Genomic DNA, 24,745 nt, shown 5'->3' with positions numbered 1-24,745 from the left:
TGGGGGGAGCACATGTCCGTGGAGAGCAATCAGGGAGGGCAACAACTCGGGGGAAATAAAAAAAAAATCAATCAAAAAAAAAAAAATGAAAGAATAGCAAAACCATCAGTAGAAATGGCACATCCCTTGGCTCGCAAAAACGAATGGTTTTGCTCCTCCTCGCTGCTCACTTGGCATGCAAACAGAGGGGAAAAAAACAAAAACAAAAAAAAAATCTCCTTTTGTGGCTACTTAAAGGAGGGACTGGTAAAAATAGCACGTGAATCATGTTACCATCACTGCTAAACAAATAGGCGGATTTATCAAAGGAGGAAGAGCACGAGCGAGAGCATCCATAGGAGCTTTCCCTCTATGGGAGCACTCAGTCTGGGAACTGTCAACGTGCGATTCGTTATGCTGCCCTTAATTCGTGTTACATAAAATAAATAAAAAAAAAAAAAAAAAAAAAAAATTGCCACTCTGAACTGGGTGCCGCCCTTCCTTTCGTGCGTAGTATATTAGTTGACGCCTCGCCGAGTGAAGCCTTACTGGACGTATGCTTCGCGTCATGTAGGTTTTTCCCCTGGTGGATGGGAGATCCACAAAAGGGTGGAAAGTCGGACGTCCGGCCGCGTGCATAATTGTAAGCGTATATAACGACGCATGCGTAGGTTCACGTACATATAGCAGTTTGGAAAATTGTAAAAAAAAAAAAAAAAAAAAAAAAAAAAAATGGGGCATCTTTCCTTATGTAGCTTTTACCAACTTGGCTAACACCGCTGTAGGATTACAACAAATATTTTCAACTTTCGATGGTAGTGGTGCACACCGAAAGGATGGCAACGTGAAGGGGAAGAAATTCCAACCACGGGAGAGGCTTCCAATTTGATGATCACTTCGCGCGTAGTGGCTTGTCCGACCAGTTGTTCCCACTTTATTACCGCTTTGCTTTTTTTATTTGGTCATACCTCAGCCACGTATATTGTAAAAAGAGCGAAACACAGCAGGGGAAGGGGCGACCCTGTACTGATCCGTGCTGGTGTAGGTATTCTTACGTCACGAACTTGCACTGGTGGGTATCCCTTTTTTTTTGGGCCATACGAGAGAACATTGCAATAGTGCGTAATGCATAGACCAGCCTCTACGAGACACACACATGCATGGTGGTGGACCTGCTTACGAGTTAATATCTTCCTATTTACACCTATGTGGATCTACACGGAGCATGTTCCTTTGTATGTATGGCAGCTACCTTTCCCCCTCAAATATATTTTGCAGTAACGCCTTTATTGACACATGGAGAGAAGTCCAATCTGTGTATAGTTGGGAAGGACGTTTTGACTGAGCGCCGCAATAGAGTTAAACAACCACCTGTGGGGTAACCCCTAAACCGAGGAACTTATCGGCACATATGCATTGCGTGGGGGAAAGTATAGTCCACCACGGAGTAGGCCCCTTCGGAGGGAGTTTTCCCTACGCGTGATCACATGTGTGCCTAAAAAAAGCTTCTTAAAAGTACTTAAAGGAAGGTTCCCTGCTTCATGCCTATATGTATACAAAACATATTCGCAGATGGTCCTCACGTAATAGGAACATCTCTCTTTCTATGGTGACGTGTAGACAGTGGTCGGTTGAGCTGATTAGTGCGTGACCTACCTCGAATGATTGACCGATGCAACAGCGCCATCGCCACTCAGTGGGAAACACGCAACACCGGTAAGAAGATCGCACAACACATATGTTTCAATGCGCAGAGTAGGACCGTATTTTCTATACATGGCTACGTTCGCGTTTGTGGGTAAAATGGGGCTTATTTAAGGGAAGAAAAAAAGCCCTTCCCAAGGTGTTCCCCCGTAAACCGATCTCCACACCTTAATGTGCATCCCTTTGAGATCATTCCATTCGTGTGTACCGCTCGTCGGTTAGATTAAAAAGTACAAATATATGCCAATGTGTGCTTCCCCTTTTTTTATTTAGTGGTGAGGTGCAGGATTGTACCATTATTGTGCCAATGGGAAAAAAAAAAAAAAATCTGTGTGCATTTTGCAAAAATCTGCACAACAGAGAGGCAATTCCTCCATGAGTATTTTTCTCAAAAGGGGAAAGGAAAAATGGGACCCCACACCTGCACCAACCCCGGCATGATATTTCCTAAGGTCAATGATCCTTTCGGAGGGGCTTCACGTTTTATATGCAACGCATGCGCAGAGTGCGGTGCCTATAAGAACTGCATTTCTCACGTTCTTACTTCCCACCCAAAGGTTAAAAAAAAAAAAAAAAAAACTTATAATTGTTCCTTTTGCGAGATAAAGGGTGTAGTAACAAAGGTACACTCGTAGGTACACCTACTGTGGTATGAGTAGATATACTCACGTGTGAGAAGCTGCCCGAACCGTCGGGACGTGCCACTTTTGGCGGAACGCAGGAAACTCTCTTCCCCAGCGAGGTCGGGGCAAGCTTTCCGTGGCACCGTAAAAATAAAGTACATTGCTCGTAAAACGTTTCTGCGCAGAAGAGGAAGCTTTGCAAACGTCGCAGGGGTGCAGTGATGAACAGTGTAGGAATTATGTAGGCACACGTTAAGGTGTACTCCAAGCAGGGATGCAAGAGAAAGTGCGAACGTACTGTACTCACCATACGTGTAGCTCCTTCCACCTTTGAGTGTAAACAATTATTTTAGCGCGAGAGGAGCAAACTGCAGAGGTTATTTTCCCAGTGAGGCTTTTTAATGAAAGTGAACTTCGCTTGGTAGCTTGGATTGGCACGCTTGCATTGGCACACTTGCATTGGCACACTTGTATTACGCAGTTTCGCTCGGTCGGCGTGGCCAGCTCGTTTTCACTGCGTAGCTTTTCGTGCCTTGTTCACCCTCTTTTGCGAAGCCTGTAACGTTTTGTGAGCGAAGGCTTTCTCGCTCAGCTAAGTGTACATATCTCATTCTACCTGTTTCTTTTTTTTTCTGTGTTCACACATACGTTTGGGATTTTTTGCCTTTTATATAGCGCGTTCGACACATGCGTCATGCGCGTTTGACGCGTCCCATGTGAGTATTCTCCCGCAGCAGCACACACGTGATTTCTGTGCGTGGTTTATTTTTCACGTGGGGTGGAGGACGTAAAGTTGTGACGGCGAAGCAACGCCCGTAGGCGTGAATTATCCTCTTAATAATCGCTTCATAATAGCCCCGTAACAGCTACGTAACCGCTACGTAACCACCTGGTAACCACCTGGTAACCGCTGTGCCGGCACGATGCTGGAGGCGCAGCCCATCGAGGAGAAGAAGGGGGAGGCACAAACCATTTCCAAGTATTTACGAAGTCTTTACGGAAATGGCGTGGCAAACAAGAAGGATGTGATGAAGCATTTGAGGAGGAGGCTGTACGATGACCCCAAGGTGGAAGAAATTTACAGAAAGTTGAAGGAAATTCATGGAAATAGCGGTATTTGCACAGAACAATGGAAGGAAGGCAGTTTCGCATTCAAGTGTTACAACTGTGAAGGAGACCCAACCTGTGCCATTTGCGCAAAGTGCTTTTTTGCATCCAATCATAGGAATCACGTATACAGACTTACACACACAAGTGGAGGATGTTGTGACTGTGGGGATACGTCATGGAATATAAAGGGAGCTTGTTTTGACCACCGAGGGATGGAAGAGCAACACCTGGTCGACAAGTGCATATTAAAAGAGGACGTAAAAAACAGGATGAAGGAGGACTTAGAAAATCTAGTAGGATCGTTATTTAAAGAAATAATTCTAAAGGATGGATACTTCCTCTCGCTAGCCAATGCGCAGTATATAGAATATGCGTTGGAGTTTTTCAAAGATTTAGGTATAACTAGTTACCTCTTCAGACAGATCATTTGCAACGTATTAACAGGAGCGAAGATTGATTACCTGATCAACCTGCATTACTCCTTCTACACGGCAGTGCAGAGAGTTCTATACTCCCTTTACCTGTCCCTTTTTGTGCACCCATATTTCAAACAAAGGTTTGCCTTCAAATTGGCAAAGTATTACAGTCTGGTGGTTCGTGTTGTAGACAGCAAATCCTACAACGATAACAACTACCTGAATGGACTAACCGTACAAGTGTTGACTGTGCCAGAAATTGCCTACACCTTAGTGGTGAATAATTTTCTGAACGACCTAATAAAACTGATCGAGGAGTTCTGCATATATAATCCAACGACCAGGTGCATTATGTTTAAGAACTTGCTACGCTCCGACATTGAAGTGATTATCCGAATTTGTGTCGACATGAAATATCTACTCTACCACAACGATGTGATCAAGGTTCTTCTTTTCAACAAATATATCATTAGGAAGATCCTTCACCTACTGTCACTTCTGCATCGGATGAACTCACAAATGAGATACACCAAGGCGCACATAATCTATGAAGATCTGTCCAGCTCCTATGCCATTACTATAGAGAATTACCTCCTTCGTGTCTTCGAACCGTTGGCAAATTTTTGCAAAAGAGAAGCCAACGCGAATTTTAGGAACCTCTTCCTACTGTACCAATTGACCATAGAGAGCATTTGCTCTTTGAATTTGTTTCCCTTCTCGGGGGACTCCTCCTCGGATGTGGACACTGTTCGCCCTAAGCGAAGGATCAAACGGGATCGCCCCTTCTTCAGGGTCAAGAAGTGCATCCTTTCTGCTTCCCACCGGGTTGGCCCGCAGACCGACGCGCCGGCAGGGATGCCTAGCACTGCAACGGACAACGTAACGAATGACCCGACGAACCATTCTACAAACGATGCTACAAACGGTGCAACGAATGACACAACAAACGATGCTACAAACGACCAGACGAAGGCCAAGCAGGAACAGCCACCGAGACGCGTGAAGCACCTGCGATCGATGCACTCTCCGTTGGTCCGCTTCTTCGTGATGATCCTAAACTTCGACGTGGTCAAAAAATGCATCGACGACGTGTACTGGTACAAGTACATCTACCTGAGGGGGTTGCGAAGGAAAAAGGACAAAACAGGTAATTCGTCTTACACACCGCCCAGGAGTGAAGCCGAGCGGACCCACATCGTGCGTGCCTTCCTGAAAGATTTCTACTCCGTCGAGCAAACCCCCCCAGAAACGCTCACCAAGAGGAAAGACCTCCAACAAAGGTACGAAGACGACGGGAACAAAATAAAAATGCGCATTTTCCATCGGAAGCCCTTCCTAAACGATCTGCAAGAAGTGAAGAACGAAAAAACGAAAGCCTATCTGGAAGAGATGAAGGACCTAGAAGACAGATACTTCAAATGGGTCATTCAAACCATCGACTCGAAGGAGAAGGAAGAGGACGACAAAATTTTGTACAGAAAAAATATTCAAGAGAAGGAAGTTAAAGTGAAGTGCAAGAATGATCTTATCGAAAAAAAAATAAAAAAAAAAGACATAGAATTTAATGAATTTTTAGAAATAAATTTTCAGCAAAATAGGAGCGACATCTACCTGAACCCATTATACATCGACCTATACATGAGAGACGTCTTTGAATTCCTGAACCTTTTCAACTTAAAGCTCTTAAAGTATATTCTCTATGTTAACGTCCACGTGTTGACCTTCATTTATGAGATAAAGTACGGGTATTGGGTTCGCAATGGACCACAGATGACCTTCCAGGTGAACGAATACGAAACGTCCTTCTTCTTCCAAAGTGACTTAATAGGAATCCAGTTTGCCATGATCATGATGAACCTACTACCCTTATATGAAAAGCAGACAGTTAAAATAGATAAGGGTACAAAAACTATGATGAGGAAATTGTTCAGTCAGTACATCGGTTCGGACGGACGTGTTGCCGACGACTCAGTGCTGCATGGGTTCGTATCTGGGACGGATAGCAGCTCCAAGGAAGAGTTAACCAAACCGGGAGAACCGTTCGTGTGTGGTCATATAGAGAGGACAATGGAGCAGGGGGGAAATCAGCCCGGTGGAATATGCAACGATATTGCCCACCATGATGAGGACCTCCCAACAGAGGAACAGAGCCTAATATATGGAAAGAGGCAGCCGCAGGGAGGAGAGAAAAAGGAAGAATCCAGCGCAGTATGTGGAGACGACACAGCGGAATGTACCTACCGAAGACAGAGTGATCTTACCAAAGTGGTGAACGAAAAGCAGAGAATAGACTTCGACTCGGTATACAGCTTTTTAGGAAGTTACGCGCTTCAACGTGCGGGGGAGGAATCCTCGGTTGTAGTGAAGGAGGCGGATGGGAATAACCCTTCTAACGGTGCCCCCCGCAAGCAAAAATGGAACGACTACGTGAAGCAATTCATGCAGGAAAAGATAAGTAACCCCTTTGTGATCCTCTACCAGCTTATTTTTAAAACGTTTAGACTAAACCTAAACGTGAAAAATGAGCAGGACATCTACATGGAGGTTCAAATTCATCACATGAAAGTGGTGCACCGAATTTTCGAGGACATCTACACGGGAAAGTTAAGCATAGACTCTAGGAGAATAAATCACGTGTTCTTTTTTCAACTGTTTTACGACCTGTTGGTGCGGTTATTCAACGAGCTGTACTACTTCGAGTTTAGTAACATCCCCAGGAAGACTTCCCAGGAAAAATATAAAAAGAGAGGAAAGTACTACGTTAAGAAGATACTGATACAGCTGTTGGCTTCGAAGGATTTTCAGTATTTCCAACTGGAGGATGAATTCCCCAAGCAGTTTAGACACCACCCCAGTTTCTACGAACTGACGAACAAGTATGGCTACACCACGCACATGCCCAGAAGCAACGTCAACTTAATAAAACTGAATAAGAGCGCTTGGTTCCTGTATGATGCTTTTTGGCCCATTGCAAATTATAAGGACTTCCAGTCGGCTAATGAGAAGTGTATCAAGGAGGAGAAAGCGTCTTATATCGGTTGTTCCAGACAAGAGGACAACGAATACATGAACTTTTCCTTCGTAAAGGTGCAGAACCTGCTGTTCTACGCCTTCAAGCGAAGCTGCCTCGTCCCCATGCTCATCACCATTTTTGTTGTCAACGAGGATTTCCAACGGAGGGCAGAAGCCGCTAGGGGGGATGAATCTGATCAGGGCGGCACGGACCGTGGTGCCGTTGCCACGGTGGACGGGTCAGCCGAAGCTGCAACCCCGCAGCGTAACGAACCGACAGATGTAAACGTGGCGGCCAATGCACAGGCGAACGGTGCATTAAACGAAGGGGAAAACGGAGAGGACGCCCCAAATGGCGACAATGACAACAATGGTGACAATGACGACAATGCAGACAGTGAGGAGTTTCCCCCCGGGGCCTTCGTGCTGAACGAGGTCGACCTGTACAATTTGCTCAGTCAGGGGGAAGGCAACGGCACTGGTGAGGAGGAGCAGGGCAGCGGAGAGGGGGAGGACGAAGAAGCACAGGCAACATTCCAAGGTGGAGCATCCCCTGAAGAGGCATCCCCAGGGGGAGAAGAAAACGGTGTAACCAGCACAAACCCGCAGGAGAATAATCCCCCCACTGACAGCAACACCTCCACGACGCGCCGAAACAACAACACCTACATAATAGTAGATGACAACGGAGAGAACGAAACGCTTTTCGCAGAAATATTAATCAGTCGTAATCTGCACAACTCCATTAACATGGAAATCGTGAACGTAACAGACAGCCACGTAGGGGAAGGACAAACGAACAGAACCTACAGACAACTAAACGCAGAAGGACTTTCCGAGATAATTAGCGACATCATAAGTGAGAACAATATGATTAATGACGTGATTGTAGAATCCATTCTAGAGAACAGATCAGGAATAAGATACCTCAACCAGGGGAGGGATCAGGAAGGAAGAAATGTGGATGACAACATTTCTGTAGAGGACTACACATCGAATGAAGAATTGAATATAACCCCTGTCGAAGCGATGAACCCGTTACAGTTAAACTTGTCTGGTGGGAGAAGGGACAGTGATCGAAACGGACGTCCACCTGGACGTTCCTTTCCATCCACCCCGAGTAATAGTAGCCTAAATAGTACAATCGATATTTTCATTAAGCTTATTAAATTGCTTAGCATAATCATGGATGCGGCTCACCCGTTTAAGTACCTGAACGGGTTCTACTACTCCAACTGCACCTCTCTTGGGAGTCACTCAGACGACCAATCAGATGGTTACTCGGACGACCATTCGGACGATCTTTTGGATGACCATTTGGATGACCAGGCGGGGACAGAAGACAACTGTGAAAAGCGGTTCGAGCAAAGCAGCGACGTTTTGAATGAGGGTCATACCCCTGAAGGGGCGAACCCAGATGAGGAGAATCCCACTTTGCTAGAAGGCGCAAAAGAGATGGAAACAAAAAGTGCACCATATGGCCAAGTGGCAACAAGAGTATCCTCCAAAGGGGCCAATCCTAATACCGAGCAGATGCTTATTTTTGATGAGATCCATGTGCTGAAGAGGGAACGAAGGGGAAAGCGCCGCACAGGTGAAGACACACCGTCGAGTGGGGTAGTCGGCTGTGCATCTGGTTCATGTGATGCATGTGGTGCCCCCCCAGTAGGAAACGAATCGAACTCTCAGACGGAGCAAAAGACGGAGAAGAAGAGAACGTACGCGCTGAACAAGGCGGCCGTGCATAACCTGATCAGAAGCATGAGCAACGTCAACTCGAACGAAGACAAATGTTTCCAAAAAGTGAGGAACACCATAATTACCAGGATGAAGGAGCTCCTATCTGAGAACTACGATTGTAAAAATGTAAGCAGCGGTAATCAGTTTATTGAGGTTGCGAAGCAGAGGCAACAGGACCTGCTCAAAATGATGCAGGATCAGCAACTCAAGTTCAGCCAGTTCCTGGAGGAGGAGTTGGACTCGGATGAAGACATTTTGGAGGAGGCGGGTGGTGCATTGACCGACCAAGTGGCAGGCGAGGAGACAAGTGAAGTGACAAGCGGACCTAGTGCAGTCACAGATGTCACCGCAGTTACCGCCGCTGCAAAGAAGGAAGAGGCAAGAAGCGCCAGGAAAGAGAAAAAACCGGACGACCCGGACGATGTCGCCAACTGTGAATACGAAAAGTCGAAGGAGAAGAATTGCATCTGTGTACTCTGCAAAGAAGGAATGACCAGGAACAACTTGCTGGCCTACATCTGTTTTGCATCCCACTCGAATCTGCTAAAAAAAATTATAAAAAAAAATAAAGTTGCCTTTCCATGTAAACACCCAGCTATATACACCTGTGGCCATTTCATCCATATGACCTGCCTGCACAACACGAAAATTTTTCCGTCCAGGAATGCTCAATCGCAGACTTCCAGTCCAACGAAGTATGAGTTTACGTGTCCTCTGTGTAGGTCCATAGCCAACTGCTTCGTGGTTTACATTCCCAAGCGGTATGTGTCCCAAGGGGACAGTTACAGGATTTATGACTGTTGCGAGCGTGAGTTGCTTCTCGACCATTCGAATAGGAACTTGGCTGACTTACTCAGGAGGACGAACAGGGTGGAGGAGCTGCCTGATGAGCAGCCCGAACCCAAACTCAAAAATAGAGACGACACGGGAACCTCAACCGGTGTAGAACCCCCCCATGGAGGCCTGATCAGCAGTACGGAAGAGCACGAAATGGATGACAATGCGTCTGTCGCATCGGAGCGATCCTTCTCCTCGTCGACGTCGGCCAATGGAGCCCTCGACAGTGACATCCCGGAAGAGTTCCACTTCAAATATATGCGTAAAGGAAAAAAGAATAACTCCAAAGAGAAGGCGAAATATTTTACAGAAGAGAAGAAAGAGTTTGTCCCGAACAGCTCCAGCCACAACGTCACATACAACCTGTACGATGAGAATAAAGTGGGAGATATGTTTAATGTACGTTTTAAAAAGTTGGTGAGTAGACGGGTTCTAAATGGGTTCTTGTCATATGAAAATTACGAGCTGAACAAGAAAATGATTTTGAGGGAGATTTACCTCAATGAGGGTGGCATGTACGACGAGCTGTACCACAAGGGGGAGGATTCGCAGCGTTCCTCGTCGGGGGGCACCAACCCAAGTGGGGAAATCACCCCCACAGGGGAAGTCATCCCAAGTGAGGAAGTTATCCCCCCCTTGGGGACCAGCGGAACAGAACTGTACCTGCACAAGAACACACTGAACTATGGAAACCAGGAGTTCACCTTTTCCTACAAAAACTCCAACTTCTTTTACCGGTACCGAAATGGGTTCTTGGCCTACTACGTGAGTGTGCCCTTGAAGTATATAAAGCAGGTGGAGTTCTTCATGGTGAGGGATAATCACTTAGCTCAGTCGTCGCCAGCCGAATGCAAGCAATTTTATTTCACCGCGAAGATTGACAAGACGGAGGAGGGGAAGAAGGCAGTGGAAGATGAAAGTTCCGAAGGGGTGGATGTGAAAGAAGAACCTGGCACGAAGGAAAACGTAGAGGAGGTCATCCTAAATTACCACTTGGATAGAACTCTCCTAGATTTTATAAAAAGTAATTTAAAAAATGAGGGATCGAACATTGAAGAGGCCATTCAGAAGTACGAACTGCCGTTGAGTAGTTATACCTCCTCATCGAATGGACAGGTAAACCGTCTGAAGGAGGAGATGCCAGATGATTACAGTGATCACCATGAACGTCAGATGGAGAAAAGACCAAAGATTGAATCGGAAGTTACTACAAATTTGGATGGCAAGTCGGTGCATGGTGCTTTATCAGACTATGTAGCTTCCGTTGGTGCACCCAGTAGCAAGGTCGACATGGGTGCTACGAATGAAGACGATAAGAAAGGCGAAGCTAATGGGGAACCGCACACGGGGGAGATCCCCCCCTCCAGTGAGGCGAATGTTTCTTCTAATGTGGAGGAGGAGATTTCCAGAAGTGTTGACCTCCCGATTGGTAAGGCACCAGAATCTGCGCTCGAATCAAAGGGTGATGGAATTGGCTCCACTTTGGGGAAGGAAAGGAAGAAGGAGAAGTGCCTAAAGAGGAGAAGCGGGAGAAGGACGATCAGAACGATACACTCCGGGGAAAGAGAGGAGGACACGAAAGACGTGGAACAAGACAACCAATCGACAAATGCAGCAAAATTTCAGTATAAATGCACGGCAAAGCATTTTAAAAGGCATAACACTTATAGGAGGCACCTAAATGTTGGTAAAAGCTGGGATGGAGTCATAAGTACGAACAAGAGATACTACGAGTTGTATAAAGATACGCTACAGAATCAGAAGCTAGAACCCCTTTTCGACATGAAAGCGTTAAGGATGTGCATCATCCAGTTGGGACTGATCACTGAAACGTCGTGGAGGATCTTCCACCACAACAACGCTACGTTTTCCACGCTACAGAATCATTCAAGGAATTATAAAAAGCTAATCGACTTTGAGTATAACCACAAGAATCAGGATCATTATGAAGACATCGACATTGAAGAGGTAGGAGTGAAGGATGTGATGAGCTTGTACGAGACGGTGGAGCTTTACCCGGACTTTCTACAAGATTGGAAGTGCGTCGAGTTTGTAAATAGGGAGGAGATTCGTCGTCTGAGGAGGGAAGATTTATTTTTTGTAAACCGAGGGTACTACGCCAGATGCAAAAGGGAGCGCCGCAGAGGGGGTGGAGCGATCGATTTGGGAGGTGTCTCCGTTGGAACAGGGGCGTCAACGGGCATCTCGTCAAATGCGTTGGCCAACGCGTTACTAAACGTGGTGTCGAACGTAGTAGGGAACGCTTCCCCGATTGTGGGGCAGACCAACCTACACCCAACTGAAGAAAAGAAGAAGAAGAAAAAAGTGAGAAGAAAATGCGACGCCCTAAATATCAAATTCTGGAGAAACATCAACACCGCGATTGAGATGGACAAGCTGCATTGGATACTCTACAACGAAATATTAGTTCACCTCTTCTACAAAAATATAAACTACGTGTCGTGTAATAACCTGATCGAAACACTGGTGCGTAACTTCTTCCTTCACAAGCATGAATTGAACATCGTAAAGGAGAAGAAAATTTCCAACCTGTTTAATCTACAGCTGTGGAAGAACCTATACAACGTTTCATTCGATTATGTGTACCCCTATCGATTCACCGATCATAATTACAAACGTTTTTTCAACAAGATAAAAAATGCACACCTGCTGAATAAGCTAGCCATGGTGCCATTGTCAGTAGACGTCTTAAGACTATTCATGCATTTCTTCCTGAATCAGTTGCTTCACACCCCAGCGGAGATTCAGCACTTTATCTCCATTTCGCTAAGCATTTTAAGCTTCCAAATTATGAATGAAGTGTTCATAAGAGAAATCTCAAAATCCTACGTCAGGTACATTTTTTCATCATTTTCACCTGAACAAGTTAGGCAAAACTTTGAAAATATTGCCAAATATGTTTGTATAAATTTGGAGGAAGGAACTTATCCCACGAAGGCAGGCAACACCACATGTGCATATATAAGCGAGTCCATGCTGAATCACGAAAGTTGTGTGAACGCACCACCTTCCATTAAACGGAATGATGACGAGAAGGACGACACGGAAAAGTTTGACGACGAGGAGAAGATACAGTACCAAATGTTTCATACGTTCATATTTGACCATTTCGTTGGGGAGGACATTCCCAATGAGCAAGAGGGGGCAGACTCACCAAATGACCAACCAAGCGTAAACAACTCCTCTGGTGGCGCCCCAATCAAGGGAAAGGAACCACCCCGTCGGGAAAGGGACAAATGGATGGACCGGATAAATCCCATGGAGCTGTTCCAGGAAGTGAAGAAACTCTCGTACCATTTTAACCAAGCAGAGATAAAACTGTTGAAGGATTGTATCCAGCAGAATGATATCCTTGCGGGTTGCACACATGGAAAGGAAGAAAATGTTGAAAAATCGCCTGAACAAGCAAGGCGAAAAATAGGGCACACATGGGAGGAAACGCAAAGAGAAGATAACCATTCCGATGGGTTGGAAAAAACTAAACCGGATGAAGCGAATAGGGAGAAAAAGAAAAAACTGTTCATTTTACACGAAACGATGAAAAAGCTAGTGCAAATGAACGAATTTAAGAGGAAGACAAAAAAGTTGATGCTTCTGTTATGCGAAATGAACGATGAGTATATGAAGCATATGTACTTTAATGGGTCCATGCCCATAAATATTTTTTTAAGTACCAACTTTACCAAGTATGATCAGTTTTTCAAGGAGTACTATCCATTTGTGTATAACAGAAGGAGGAACTCCAAGTGGGGATCCTTCCATGTGTTATATGAGAACAGGCTTCCTCATATGAGGGAGAGCAAGAAGGGGCCCCTCATGAAAAACAAAGCTGTGATGAAGAGGGACTATAACTACTTGACCAGTAGCAGCAGCGGTTGTGGAAGTGGAAGTGGAGGAGCAACCCAGATGGAGAACGAATCGAACCAATACACGTGTAAGAGTCCCCCAGGATGCACGAGCAGCTACAAGAGAGACATCTTCGAAGAGCAGGAGGTACAGTCCAAATCGTTGGGAAGCGCAGCAATGAGTAACTCCAGAGAAGGCTTATTAACTGCGGCAAAGTTACACGCCAACAGATCGACTGAATATTTGGAGGAACCTCATTTGCCAAACGAGCTGAACCTCTTTAAATACAAACTGTATAACACAGCTAATGAAGAAATCAGTGACCATTACCTGACCAACGGCGCAGAAGAGAATTCCTTCGACCCCAAAATGAAGAACCACGATTTTGAATTTAGACACGTCAATTTGGTGAGTCAACTTAGATGCAAATTTGAAGACGTCCCTTACGTGAACCACCTGTTCTATATGTACAACGTTTACCAGAACCTGTTCAGTCTAAGGGTTATTAAGAGAATCCACGATATGAGGGAGAAAGAGGCAGAAATTCTATCTGAGCAGTTTCTCTTAACCCGAGTAGGTGATGACATTGCAGATGGAGTTCCAGCAGAAGTGAACTTCTCTGATGCAAGTTTCAACAGCAATGAGTCCATTCATTTTTCAGATAAGGAATCCACAGGGGAGAAGTGCCACAAGTGTGAAGAAGAAGACAGGTACGATGAAGGTGGAGTCACAGCGGATGCTATAACCGCCTCGTTTGGTGTGCTCAACGAAATACTGGACGTGGGGGAATTAATAAAAGACATGAAAAAAAGTAAAAAAAGGAGGAGGAAAATAAAAAAAAATAAATACGCAGATGATCTGCTTGTGAATTTCTTTCACAAATCGGTGAAGATGGTAAAGGGGGCCAAAAATCAAGATGGAAAGGAGAAGAAGGGACTACTAACAACCCTCGGGGGAAGAAAATCTTCGGGTGGTACATCCATTTCTTCTGCGTTGGGCACCTTCCTACAACGTGATAGCAAATCTGCGTCACAAGTGCAGAATAGCAGAGAAGACGGGGCTGAAAACCCCCCTGCCGATGTGTTCGTGGACCCCCACGATATGAAACGGGTGGACATCTCCCAAATGGTGCAGCCGGACAAAGGGGGCATCATTCAAAATGCGGAAAACATGCTGAATGACCGGATCGATGGATATGACAGCTGTGGAGGGGATCGCCCAAACGGGGGAAGTCACACTGGTTGTCACGCTTACTCCACGTCGGACACGTCTGACACGTCTGACTCCTCCTTCAACAGTCAGGGAAGTCTAGACTTCCGATCCCTGCACGATGAAAACGCCTCCAGCAGCGATCTGGACAACACCCTATTCAGACGAAGGATACACGAGAAGAACAACCCCCCAGATTCATTTGTAGATTTCATGACGAGAAAAAAATACGCCAGCATGAAAAATAAATTGAAAAACTGCAAAATGGACTTCTACAAATATAAGGACGTCAACAAAATGCTCAGGTACCACATGTTGCTAAAGGCTAATGGTCTAAACAGAACCTTTTTCTATAACATTAGGAGGATATACAGCTATGTGTATAACCTCTACGACTTCATACCCCTGTACTTGGTGCAGAATATTCTTCTTCATTTCCATGGGGGGCAAAAGGAAGCGAGAAAATACTACCATGTTGGTGATACGTGTGGTGGTTCTACTCACCCGGAGGATGGAGAGTACCAGTTTAGTAAATACACCGACGCTTTCTTCAGGACAAAGAGGTGGAAAAGGAAGTATGCCAAGCATAGGGATCGAATTAACGGTTACCATGCGAAAGGGGAAGGTACAGGCACAAGTGTAGTGAGGACGGATTACCGCGGTGGACACGAGTCACGCAGTAGTAACCCCGCAGAGGGAAAACCAACCCGAGAAGAAGTTTACAAAGATCCATCTGAGGGAGTGCCCCATTTTGATTCCACACAGAGGGAAACATTCGGGGAACTACCCACAGATGCACCCACCGATGCTCCCGAGGAGGCCAACCGAAAGGGAAGCGAAAAAGATTCGAACAGCACGTCGTACGAAGTTAACAAGAAAATAAAAACGCAGCACAGCAGTAGCGGAAAGTCGGATTCCATGACGAGTCTGTTCGGCGTGGGGGGTAAGGAGGATCCCCAGGCAGCAAGGCCCCACGGAGGTTCAAGCGGCGTACGAAGCGGTGTGGGAAGTTCCTCACCGAGCGATTGTTTTTCGGGTGCTTCTGCAAAGACACGGGGAAGTAAGAGGACAGGCAGACGCTCATTCCATGCCGGTGACCTGAACGGAGAGCACCTCCTAAGCGTGAAGAAAATTTTCTATATATTTTACCACTACCTCAAGAGTAACCATTTCATCGACGGTAAAAACCCGTGCACCAAACTATACAGGAGGTTTCTAAAGAACTACATAAAGTCGGCAAACGTGTACCTTCACTTCGTGGCCTATATGTTGTTTTCCATTTACGACTGTAACGCCTTAGCGAAGAAGTACTTGGACTACATCCACCTGCACAGCGATCTAGGAAAGTACAACATTTTCCTCCACATGCTTAATGTGAACCCGCAGTTCGATCAGATATACACATACCCGACCATGCAGCTGATTTTTCATCCCTACTTCTACCAGATGTATCAGATGTATAAGTATCTGAAAATAGATGCAGAACCCGTTTTGCCTCACCATTTTTATGAGAACCTAGACAAGTTCATTTCGTCGAGCTCTCTATTCCAACCGAGCAGAAATTACTTCACCATGATTAAGAGGTACTTCAAAAGCAAGTGCGTTAACTGTAGCAAATCGCCTACCATCATCCTCATTTGTCTGTTTTGCGGATCCACCATATGTTTGCAAGAGAGCGATAATGTGCGTATCCCCCTGTCCGAGTCGATTGGAAAGTGCGGCTACCACACCACCATCTGCGGCGGGGACCAGGCCCTCTACTTGTGCCTGAACGTCTCATCGGTAAGGAGGGAAAAGAAAGGAAGAACGGCAAGGAGAAAAACGGAGAAGCGAATCTTACCACCGTGTGTCCTACTCCACTTGATTCCTTTCACTTGCGGTTCATTGCGCTTCAATGCACTTCTCTTTCACGCTTCCCCTTCTCCACCCCGCAGGTTCTCTTCTCGAGCGAGCACCGATTCGGCCTCGTCAGCGGCCCCTACGTGGACAAAAACGGAGACGTCGATCCGAGACTCAAGCGAGGAAAGAACCTCTACCTATCCCCGCACAAGATGAACCGGATATACGAGATCATCGTGAACTCGGCAGTGGGTAAGAATTAGCAGCTGCAGGGCCGAGCGTGTGTGTGTGTTCTGCACTTGAACCCGTAGTTTTCCCGCATCGTCATTTCACACCATTATCCGTTATGTGTTTTTCCCCCGTGCAGACGTCGAGATCTACAAGCAAACGCAGAAGTCGGATTGAAAGTGTCTGGATAGCTGCCATTCGGCCGACCCGATCGACCATTTTGTTCGTTGAGTTTACGCCTCAATTTAGAAGTCCTCCCGTTTAGTGCTTCTTTGCTTGCCCAATTTTGTCCACGTCCTTTTTTCTTTTTTCTCCACATCGAACTTTTTAAACGTTGCTGTTTCGAACCTTTTAAATGGGACTCTTTCCCCCCCCTGGTGCGTCACCCGATAGGTGTATATGCGCGTGCATGAGGTGGGGCATTATCTTTTTAGGGCTTCCCCCTATTGCGGTGAATGATGGGTGTGCCAAGGGGGAGAAGCTGTTTTTTTTTTTTTTTTTTCTTTTCTTCTTCCACCTTCTGGTACGTTCTTTAAGGAGATTTGATCTGCCAAATTAGCGGTTACCCCGAAAAGTGTTTTCTGATTTTCCATGTGTGGTGTATTCGTTCACTTACACTAAAAGGAGTATCGTGTCATGGCGAAGGAAGTGTTCACCCTCGATGGGGGGAAAATATCGGAGTTTGAACGACTAAAGGTGGGGAACTTTGACTTCCTCTCCTGTCACGATGACGAGAACAAAGAACAGATGGTGAACACCTTGCAGAACATTCACTTGAGTTACCTCCTGGCAGGGTGCAACGTAATAAGTACGAACACCTTCCAAGTTAACCTTTACAGTTTGCAAGAAAGGGGGATAAGCATAGAGGAGGGAAAAGGCATAATCGACACGTATATCGACATTGCTCATAGTGCTTTGCTTAAATATGAAAGGATAAAACGGACTACGGATTTTGCACTCCTCGGGGGAACACCAAAGTTGGAGGAGTCTTCTCCCTATGAACATCTAGAATGCTTCCAAAAGGTGAGAAACCATTTGGGGATCGTTCACCCGAATGATTCTGTTAACACGAGGGAGTATGTAGATAGCTTCGATTTTCGGCACGATGTTTGGAGGGGCAGCCCCATCAGAAGATGCGAAGACTGCTATGTGGCCTTTTCCACAGGGGGCTACAGTTCGGCCTTCCGCGACTTTAGCGAATACTCCGGTGTGTTGCACAAGCGGAGGACGGCAACCAATTCAGCTGACCAGGTGGAAGTGGTTCAACTGGACAGCGCTGTGAAAGGATGCATATCGAAGAACCAACGGTACGATATAATAATAAACACCCCCCCGCACCGACAGGATCATCTACCCGACATAGAAATGGTCCCCGTGAGCAGCACAGGAAGGAATGAACCCTGCAGGAACGCCTTCCCCAACAGACACCTGTTCAACTACGGGTTGGAATACTACATAGATGTAGGAGACGAGGAAATTATTTCCAACAGTCAGTTCAGAATAGAATCATACAAACGAAACGCAGATAAGCTTCACTTATTTTCTCTCACCACGTCTTCTAACGTAAGAGAAGTGTTCACCCTTTACAACCATTTAAAAAGTTGTGAGGGTTATTTTAAAAAAAACGTGGTGGTAAGTTTCTACTGCAACAGTGATCAGAACATTGGCTGCTCAGATTACTCCTTCCTAGACATCGCGTTGATCCTCCTCTACCTGGATTCTCGCAACCATTTTATTAAAGCCATCGGACTGAATTGCCTAAACATAGACTACGTGCGGGAGTTGTTTCTTCCTTTAACCAGGTGCATTAAACCGGATGGTTGCATCGACGTGGAAGCTTATCGAAGTCCAAGTGGCAAACTAACCGGGTTTATCCAGACCATTTTAAAGGACTTAAAAAAGAACACCTTCTTAGGCGATGTTCATTTTTTTGCCTCGCCGAACAAGTCACTCAATCGAGTTAACTACGACTATGCCACAAATGACGTGCACTTCGAGGTTACGCAGAAGAGAAACAAGCACGTTTACAATTACGTTGGGGAATGGCTCAACGTAGGCCTTACTGGGTTCGGCGGGTGCTGCTATTACAACCCATACGATATTTCCCTGCTGGATTATAAGTTGGGTCAGCTGGCCAGGACACGGTGACGAGGGGATGGTTCTACCCCTCCTCATCGCTGTCTGTCATGTCAGAGTCCGAACCAGAGAGCTGCTCCTCCTCTGTGGGGTTGTTACTGGCACGTTCGCCAGTGGCACATTTGCCAGTTCTACTACCCCCCGCAACATCATACTGATTGGAGTCACCTCCATATTGCAGCTTCCTATAAAAGAGCTTATACATGTCTTCTTCCCCCTGGGCATTTTCAAACCGCCCCGTCTTCTGATCGAACACATATTCAATTCCCCTTTCGGAGTTCCTGTTGGCCACCCACCTAGGGACAGTAAAGAGCGGCTTATCCGTTTGGGTTTCTCCCTTATATTGTAATAACACCTCATCACACTGGTAGACGTGCCTAAATTTGTCTTTACAATACCAGGCACATAGGCAGCGGTTGTAAGTTGCTATGCAGTCGTGATTACACGTCTTACATTCCGGTCGATTGAAATCCTGACTCTGCTTCATCCGTTTTATTATGCGGTTTTCGATTCTCCTGAGACCAACGCAAAGGAGGAACCTGCCTCCGTTTCGCCAGTCTATCGGGTAGCGCGGAACGAGGCTCGCTGGGATCTGCTCGGGGGTAAGCAGGTAACGCAGGTCATAATGGGCGCAGGAACGTGTGTAATTGCTAACCGCTTATGTACTTCCCCCTACTTACCTTCGTCGTGGGGTAAACTGGGTCATACAGGGACTTTCCATGTTGGTGGTTTCCTGCGCAAGGGAAGTGCCCGGATCGTAAAATAATGAGGGTCGACAGAATGGGTGAACAAATGGGTGTATCGGTGTAGCCTGTTTACCTCTATAGCCGATCGGCCTCCTTCCCGTTGGGGCCTTGGGCAGTTTGGCCTTCAGAATATTTAGCCCTCTAGCCATGATTGATTGGGTTAGGTGGGAGGTCCTACCTGTGTGTGCGTGCTCCCTGTGCATACACTTCACGACAGCACTTTCGTGGCTGACGCGTTTCTACAGTTGTTCATTGGTGGGCATTGCATCTGTGCACATTCGTTCCCACCTGCTTCCATCTGATGGCTTCTTTTTTTCCCTACACGAACGATCCGCGGCGTTATTTTTACCGTAACGAAGGGAGGTGTGCTGTTGCGGCGGGCCAACTCACCGCAGGGATTCATTCGTGCAAGCACCTCTCCCTTTTTCCCAATGGAATGAAAATAAAAAAGCATACAATTGTATGCACGCTTTATAAATGCTCATATATGTATCCCTTTTTTTACGTGCTTCCCCTTTTGCACGCACGTGGATGTGCTCGATGGTCCCGCTATATTCGCACCGCGGGTGGTGTGACAATACGTTTGGGAGGATTGTGCCTCAATTAACTGTTTGGCAAAACCTGGTCGTTCTTTTTTTCTCTCTCCCTTTTTTGTAAAATTTTCTCCAGCAGGAAAGTCCCCCCTTCGGGATTGTTTGCGGGAGAAGCATATGCACGTGGGAAGGCAATCCCCTGTACTCCAGGAAAAAAAAAAAAAAAAAAAAAAAATGAACAAACAAACAAGTAAGCGAATGAACATAGAGGGGAAAGTCAAAAGTTAAAAAAACGACTGAATGGAGGAGGCCCTGTCCCTTTGAAGATGACCGGGGTGAGCGTGTTTTTCCCGCAGCCCAAGTCAGCGCAAAGTATTTTTTTTTTCCCCTGAAGCTGCTCCTCCTCAGTACGCGTAGGACCATTTTCGTTTAAACTCTTTCATTACAAACGTAAAATCCTGCAGCAGGACAGCGACGCCACGTTGGCCCACGTTGCGCTTGACGGGGAAGACGTCTCTTCGCGTAGTCAGCGCTGTCCTCACGAAGACTACCACAACGGAGGAATAATTCAGTTTGCACTACTCCTATGTGGTACTCCTCCGTGTTCTCATCAATTCGATCGTACTCATAAAGGGGACCTTCCTCCCCAGGTATCTCACAGTTTTAAAAAAAAAAAAAAAATTCATGGCTACACCTCTGTTGGGAGTGTGTAATTTTTAATTTTTTTTTTTTTTCTACCACGTGATGGGATCTACTCGGAGGAGTGGCACTTTTCCGGACCAACCATACTGCAACGTTGAGCATACGCGTAGCTATTTTTTTTTTTTTTGCAAAACTATGGGATGATTGGGGACATCGCTACACACATGCATGTAGTCCCATTTCCCAGTCACACTGACATTCAATTGTCTGCCCTGCCACCCATGACCGACTCCAAAGCAACCCGATATAAACACGTCCATATAGCCCTTCCGTCAGAAATATGATGAATAGGGGGTACGCTAACTTAAACGCTTTTGTAGAGAGAGACAAACAGGACAGCAGACGGATTAGCCAGGTTGAGCGTCACAGGAAAGATTCACACATATCAAATGAGAGGACTCACAAACATGGACTTGTTCCGAGAGATTTAAGAAGTCAAGCTTCTACCATTGACCAGCACCTTCTCTTCCGTAGGGGCAGCAGGGGGGGAGACCACGATGAGGGAAAGAAGGGGTTCCAGCAGGGTTTGAATCTCCCTAGGGAGTGGAACGACCAGACGGAAAGGAGCCCGAACATGGCAGGCACCAAGGGTGGAAGTGTATTAGGTAGCAAAACGGACCACCGAGGTGACCACAAGGCTAACCGGAAAGATGACCCCAAAGTACATTCCAAACATCACAAGTCTTCCCACCACCGTCACCATAAGGACGCACACCGACATCATCGTAGGGACTCACACCGACACCATCGTGGAGACCCACGCCGTCACCACCACCACCACCAGAAGGAAATGGACGCAAAGGAGACTTCATCGAGTGGTCTCCTCTGGAGCTGCGTCAAGAGTGTATGCTCCTCCTTTGCATCTGTCGTGAGGAAAAACATTTTTACCAACGAAATGAATACGAGTGACAGCGGGAGGGGTAAAATTATTTCCGATCAGTCTAGACTTATCGACAAGAATGCACAGAGGAACAAACAGAGGGATGCGAGAAAGGGAGAAGAGTTTCTTGAACAAGACAATAATCTACAAAACAGAAATGGTGATATAATGCCACGTCGGACGAAAAAAATAAAAAACGCATCATATGAATTTTCGGATAACGATTTGAAAAATTTATTTATGCTGGAGAGTGAGGAAAGGGGGGAAGGGCACTCGAAGGAGGATGCGAAGCGAGTGAACAGTGGTGAAGGTCTTGATGGAAGGAGCGAACGTGGGGAGTTGGGCCCAAAAATTGTTCAGAAGGACGATGCGGCAACTGTCGACGTGAAAGGGGAGGTGTCCATAAAAGGAGAGGCATCCGTAGGAGCGCCGCAATCAGTTCCAAACATAATGGTAAACAACGGAAGCTTTAACAAGCTAAGTCAGAGGGATGACTTGAACTCGAGAGGACGACGGGTGACCCATTCGTCGGAGGAGGAACACACGCTGGGTAGGCTCGGGGGTCTTAAGCCTGCTGTAGAGACCAGGCAGGAGATTCAGGGGGAAAAGCACGATGAGCAGAGGAGAAAGGGCAGCCTTCCCTTTTCTGGCCGCAGCAACAGGACTAGCGGCAGCAGTAGTGATGGTGACGGGGAAGCACTCCGAAACGGCCTCTACGCGAAGGACAGCATTTTGAGGCAGCTTCTGGAAGCGGGGGAGGAAAACAGCATGGAAGAGGAGGACGATAGCGATGAGGTTCGCAAAACGAATGACAGACAACCTACACAAAGCAACAAAACGAATGCACCAGAACAGGGAAAAACTTTCCTTCAAAATGGTGTGCACCAGATGGGGGATAAAATGTCGTCTCTGCAAAGTGAGAACGTGGAAAAGTTATATTACCAACACATTTTTGAGAATTCCCAAAAGAAGGGGAAGTCAAAGTCGATGGATGATCCCGACGACAGCGGCACCGACAGCTTTAAGAATATCTTTTACAATCGGAAGAAGAAGAAGAAGAAAAAGAAGGGAAAACTGGGTTGCATGCCTGAGATGGAGCAGATAACAAATGGAGCAAATGGAGAGGCGAAAGAAAGCAACTCCGAGGTGGAAGTGCTGAACACAGTAGATGCAGCCAACTCGGACGCCTCTTCCCCCTCGAAGAGCGAGACGCACAAGCAGGCGCAGTACTTCCGAAGCTACATCAAAAGCAGTGAAGAAATAAAGCAAATACGATTCGAGTTCAAGCAGCTCATCCAAACGATAGATTCCTTCATTGTGCAGAATTCAACCAGTGAGGAAATTATGGGCGTGAAAAGTCTGACTCAAGGAAATGATCATACCAGTGGAACGCAAAACTCGCACAAGAGAGAGAGCAAAAATGAAGCGAACTCCTTCGAGATGGATAAAGGGAACGAAGCAGAAGACGAGGGATCTGCAGATGAACAGTCCATGAGATTTATCGATGCTGTCACGTCGGAAGATAAAAGTGGCTACGTAATACTTAAGAACGATGAGGAGTCTCTTATAGAGGCTCTGGAAAAACTCAGAATTGAGAAAAGGAAGAAAGACGCAAAGGTGAGCGAATCAGATGAGGAGGCAAATCGAATTGGCAAAGCAGATGTGGTAGCTTTACTAGACCCAGGCATTTTTTTCAAGTGCGTTAACAAGGACCATTACGAAAAAGCGGCTCAGATACTACGACAGAAGGGCGAAAACGGTGTTCTAATCGAAAAGTTTAATGTGCCCCTTTTGTATTCACAAATAAAATGTCTAATGGACACGAGATGGCTGAACGACGAGGTCATTAACTTCTACATGAGCATGCTACAGGAATATAATACGAAAAATATTAAAAAGGACAGGCCAAACAATTATTTGCCTAAAATTTTCACCTTCAGCACTTTTTTTTTTCAATCCCTGAGCTCGAATGGGACATACAACTATAATAAGGTATCCCGCTGGACAAAGAGGAAACAGGTAGACATCTTTTCCTTCGACTTGATTCTTATTCCGCTACACGTAGGGGGGAACCACTGGACCCTGGGATCGATTAACATGAAGGAGAAAAAAATTAAACTCTACGATTCTTTGAATATGTCCAATGCGAAGTTCTTTGAATACATGCGGCACTACCTCGTGGACGAGATGCGGGACAAGAAACAAATGGAGCTGGACGTGTCTGCGTGGGAGTACAACCCGGACGGCCGTTCGGAGGTGAGGCGACGTTTTGCACTCCTCAATGAAGGCCTCCTCTGAGCAGTAATAAACTCTCCTCAACAGTTATTATCACCTCTGCTGCGTGCTTATTCCCCATGTTCGTGGCTTCACCCTCACCCCTACAGGTCGGAATCCCCTGCCAAGAGAACGGTTACGACTGTGGCGTGTTCACCTGCATGTTCGCCAAGTGCCTAAGCTTTAACCGCAGCTTCGACTTCAGCCAACGGGACATCAAAGAAATTCGAATGAAAATGGTGAGTCAAGAGGGGCAGGGCGTGCAGATGCTCGTACGTGTGGACGATTTGCCACACTGTGACCAGTAGGTAGATGGTGTCCAGGCCCCGGCCGTCACCTGACTGATTAGTTGTCCAACCCCTCATTCGTTCGTTACTTCCTTTTTTTCTCATTTCATTTAAATTCATTTTTCTTTTTTCCTCGCGCCCGTCGCGTTGTTGCAGGTTTACGAAATATCGCAGGGCTGTCTGATCTTTTAGGGGCCCCCCGCACGGGAAGCTCCTACACCTGTTGGCTGTTCCCCCACGTCGCCGCATTAAGCACCATTTCTTTCTACTTTTTTTTCTTTTTTTTTGTGCCATTCACACGGACGATGAGTCCTGCGCATTGGAAGGCAACCCCCGTCGTCAAGGGCGGCACAATTCTTACCTCCGTTGCGCAACTTAGCTTCTCCTTTTGTCCAAAAAGGAGATCACCGTTTGGCAAAAGTGAGTGCTCCCTGCGCTCTCATTCATGAAATCGTTTTTTTGCTGAAGCGATTGCCGCTTTTTTTTTTTTTATCTGTCATTTTAATTAAGGAAGAAAGTAAATGTGCGTTTGGGGAGGGTTTCCAAAACGCCTGAACAGTTCATACGGGTATGTACAAATTAGGTCTTTGTGTGTGTTTTTTTTTTTTTTTTTTTTTTTTTTT

At 46.2% G+C, this 24,745-nt stretch overlaps 4 protein-coding genes across 4 annotated transcripts; 3 read left to right on the top strand and 1 right to left on the bottom strand.

Annotated features, from left to right (window-relative positions):
- Positions 1–3,229: 3,229 nt before the first annotated feature.
- PCOAH_00053440 (Uncharacterized protein) lies at positions 3,230–16,741 on the top strand (the record flags this gene model as incomplete). Its single annotated transcript, XM_020062124.1, has 3 exons — positions 3,230–16,279; positions 16,432–16,588; positions 16,704–16,741. 3 exons carry the CDS (start codon positions 3,230–3,232, stop codon positions 16,739–16,741), a joined length of 13,245 nt encoding a protein of 4,414 aa, XP_019917720.1.
- A 459-nt stretch (positions 16,742–17,200) lies between these two features.
- On the top strand, positions 17,201–18,712 carry PCOAH_00053430 (Uncharacterized protein; the record flags this gene model as incomplete). Its single annotated transcript, XM_020062123.1, has 1 exon — positions 17,201–18,712. One exon carries the CDS (start codon positions 17,201–17,203, stop codon positions 18,710–18,712), a length of 1,512 nt encoding a protein of 503 aa, XP_019917706.1.
- Positions 18,713–18,725: 13 nt separating this feature from the next.
- PCOAH_00053420 (Uncharacterized protein) lies at positions 18,726–19,595 on the bottom strand (the record flags this gene model as incomplete). Its single annotated transcript, XM_020062122.1, has 3 exons — positions 18,726–19,292; positions 19,381–19,433; positions 19,520–19,595. The coding sequence occupies 3 exons, from the start codon at positions 19,593–19,595 to the stop codon at positions 18,726–18,728; spliced, it is 696 nt and encodes a 231-aa protein (XP_019917583.1).
- Positions 19,596–20,961: 1,366 nt separating this feature from the next.
- PCOAH_00053410 (Ulp1 protease family C-terminal catalytic domain containing protein) lies at positions 20,962–24,143 on the top strand (the record flags this gene model as incomplete). Its single annotated transcript, XM_020062121.1, has 2 exons — positions 20,962–23,817; positions 23,946–24,143. The coding sequence occupies 2 exons, from the start codon at positions 20,962–20,964 to the stop codon at positions 24,141–24,143; spliced, it is 3,054 nt and encodes a 1,017-aa protein (XP_019917890.1).
- Between the last annotated feature and the right edge of the window lie 602 nt (positions 24,144–24,745).

This window comes from Plasmodium coatneyi, chromosome 14 (assembly GCF_001680005.1).
Source record: "Plasmodium coatneyi strain Hackeri chromosome 14, complete sequence".
Taxonomy (NCBI): domain Eukaryota; phylum Apicomplexa; class Aconoidasida; order Haemosporida; family Plasmodiidae; genus Plasmodium; species Plasmodium coatneyi.
The sequence above is the reverse complement of the archived record's forward strand: the minus strand, read 5'-3'. Positions and strand labels throughout refer to the sequence as shown.